The sequence below is a fragment of the Aplysia californica genome, unplaced genomic scaffold (genome assembly GCF_000002075.1).
Source record: "Aplysia californica isolate F4 #8 unplaced genomic scaffold, AplCal3.0 scaffold01031, whole genome shotgun sequence".
Classification (NCBI taxonomy): Eukaryota; Metazoa; Mollusca; class Gastropoda; order Aplysiida; family Aplysiidae; genus Aplysia; species Aplysia californica.
In genome coordinates this window covers 111,033-113,832 of record NW_004798301.1, presented here as the reverse complement: position 1 = coordinate 113,832, position 2,800 = coordinate 111,033, and the positions used below count along the sequence as shown (strand labels likewise).

The following is a 2,800-nucleotide window of genomic DNA, read 5'->3' as shown; positions in this document are numbered from 1 at the left end:
TCTCTCTCTCTCTCTCTCTGTATCCTCCCTCATCTCATTTTCTCAGCAACTCTTGCCTATTTCATTCCCTTCTTGCCAATTCTCGTGTCATGCTGATTAGAATCTAACCTAACCCTTTCATTTTCATAGTAATTGAAAATTTCACTTGCCTTTCTTCTTCTGTGTTTCTAGATAGCAGCGCCACAGCTGTGAATGTGGAACCACAATTTCTGCTACAATCTCACCATGTACTCAACAAGGACACAGAGGATGAACTGGTAAGATGAGATGAGATATATATATATATATGGCTATCAGTCCACCGAGGCAATCATAATTTTTGTACGAATGATTACTTTCTCATGTCACCCTTTATTTGTTTTTTTGCTTTATAATAACGTCACTGTAAGGCGGGTGGGTACCAGTATAAGTGTTTGTGTCCATTGGGGCTGATATGACCCTATTTTTTGCGGGGAGGAGGGAAATAGGTCGGGTCGTTTCCGTCCTGTGTGTCCACACTGTTTGTAAAAGGCACGTCTTGTCAGGTGGCCTGCTGGTTATTACCCGGATGTGTGGGCTAGACTGCTGTCGTGGCGGGCTGTGTCCTTGGTACGGGACTTAAAATAGTCAAGAGGTCAATGAACCCAAAGCGGGAGTAAGAAATGTATTCGTTTTAAAGGAAAATTGGTAAAATTGTTAATATGCATTTAAACCAGATGGTTTGCGCTTGGATTTTGCTAATTTTGAGGCGCTGATTACAATATGACATTAGATTTTTAATCCAAACTCAAATTATAATTTTTTATTAGCTCCGGAAGGGCCAGTGGCTGATGAGTCACCACCGGACCCGACTAAAATGTAGCAAGCGGCTTTCCAACCGACATGTCTTTTGCCGGGACTTGTTGTGTCGTGTCTGTTGACACAGTACAGCCCAACGAAATTTTCACTGATTTTTTAGGGAAAAAAACTGTGCTCAATTTCAACTACCCACTTTCTGAGAGATGGACGGAATCGAATCGGTTGGTTTCTTTCCCAATGGACACGAGCCCTAAGATGTGCACAACTTACTGTGTTTACTGTATGAGCCTGTGTCAGAACCGGAGTATTTTTCTACTACGTTTGATGCAGTACTGTTTGGTACTCTTTTTATATAAAAAACATATTTTTATACGGTTAAAACTGTTTAACATGGCAATCCATTGTCAAAGAGGAAAGTGGCCATACTAGACTGATGATGAATTTTTGGCTTGATGAGCAAGGTAGTACTCGGTAAAAATTTGTTGGTGTGATACAAAAACAGGAATTGTAAATGACAGCACTGTGATTTAATTCTGGCTTTTCAGGAAAATCTAAGGCATTGATTTTGATATGGGCTGATTGGAAATAAACCCTAATGTGCAGAGAATTTCTTCATATTAATTTTTAAAAAAATGTTTTGTTTTATTTTAGTTTGCCATTTTTTTCTCCTTTCTTTCCTCTTCTTCATTGGCGGGTGGTTCTGATATTGTTGTCGAAATGTATCCTCTGTCTCGTAGATATGGTTGCTGTGGGTGGTTGGCAGGTGCTCTGGTGTGGTTTGCTTCTTCTTTCCTATCAAAAGTCTATCGTCCTTATCTCCCCTTCATTTTTTTGTTTGTTACTCTTTTGTAACAGCTCTAATCTTCTGGGGCTCATATTACCTTAGTTGAGAGCACTTTAAAACTTCTACTTAGACTAAAAAAGATATGGTAGCTGGATATTTGGATGTTGTCTGGTGGTTTCTTTTTTTTTTCCAATGTTGCTTTCCTTCTAATCTATTTATGTTAAAGTGCTAATGGTTGGTTGGCGGGTGTTTCGGTGTGGTTTGCTCCTTCTTTCTGTTGTCCTCATCTCTCCTCCTTTCTTGTGCTTATTACTCTCTTGTAACACATCTAATGGTCAGCAATTATCCGACTTAATTGTGTTCCGAGTGCTGTAAAACGGAATTCTGGCGGTTGGAGGGCATCAATGATTGGTCCTACTTCTTTTTTCCCTCCTTTGTTTCTCTCTGGACTCTGTATTAAAACTACCAATCACTGATTAATGATTATTCTTTTGCCTGTATGATGTTGGCATGTGTGCTCTTGTGTGGTTTACCCTTTCTTTCTTTTCATACATCTATCATTCCTTTTCTTTCCTCTTTTTCTCTTTATGTTACTCTCTAATAAGACTTCTTATATATTTAGCACTTATCATCTTATGTGAACTGTTTGTGCCATAAAATGCTTATTAATTTATTAAAACAGCACAAGATTCTAATATTCGACACTTATATGATATAGGGTGGAGTTTGCTGAAACTGAAATCTGTGGTATTGCCAGCTTTCTTTCGTTTAGTCAGGATTTTGGTTTAAAAAGGTTGTTCAAATAGTGAAGAAAAAAATCAGGGACTTTTTTTAATTTATTATTTCCTTTTGGTTTTCCCCTGTTTTCGTATTAAACTTATTTGGGCGCTGATATGACCTTAATGCAGTTGCGAGCAATGTAAAACCTCTACTAAAACATAAAACTGATTTGGTTAAAGCAGACTCCAGTGTAATTTGTGTTGCAAAGTGCCGTAAGACTTTTATTTATTGAAAACTAATTTTAAAAAAACTTTTGGTCTGTTTGTGCTGGCAGCACTGCTGGGGCTACTCAGACTCCCGGTGGAGGCGGATGCTGTTCTTCCTCCTTGTCCTGCTCTCTGTGGGCCTCCTTCTGCTGGTGGTGCACTGGAGGCCACAGCTGGAGTGTCTGCTCAAGAGGAGGAGGTGCTCCCTCTACAAGGCCAAGTACATTCTTATCAGGGTGAGTTTGATGGGGTG

General features: G+C 39.2%; 1 protein-coding gene across 1 annotated transcript in view; it reads left to right on the top strand.

Annotated features, from left to right (window-relative positions):
- Window positions 1-171: 171 nt before the first annotated feature.
- LOC101853592 (probable cation-transporting ATPase 13A3) overlaps window positions 172-2,800 on the top strand; it is a gene marked incomplete at its 5' end in the record, with an annotated part of 72,309 nt that continues 69,680 nt past the window's right edge. Inside the window, 2 exon segments of the mRNA XM_013089737.2 lie at window positions 172-257; window positions 2,616-2,783. Coding sequence (XP_012945191.1) covers window positions 172-257; window positions 2,616-2,783 — 254 coding nt within the window.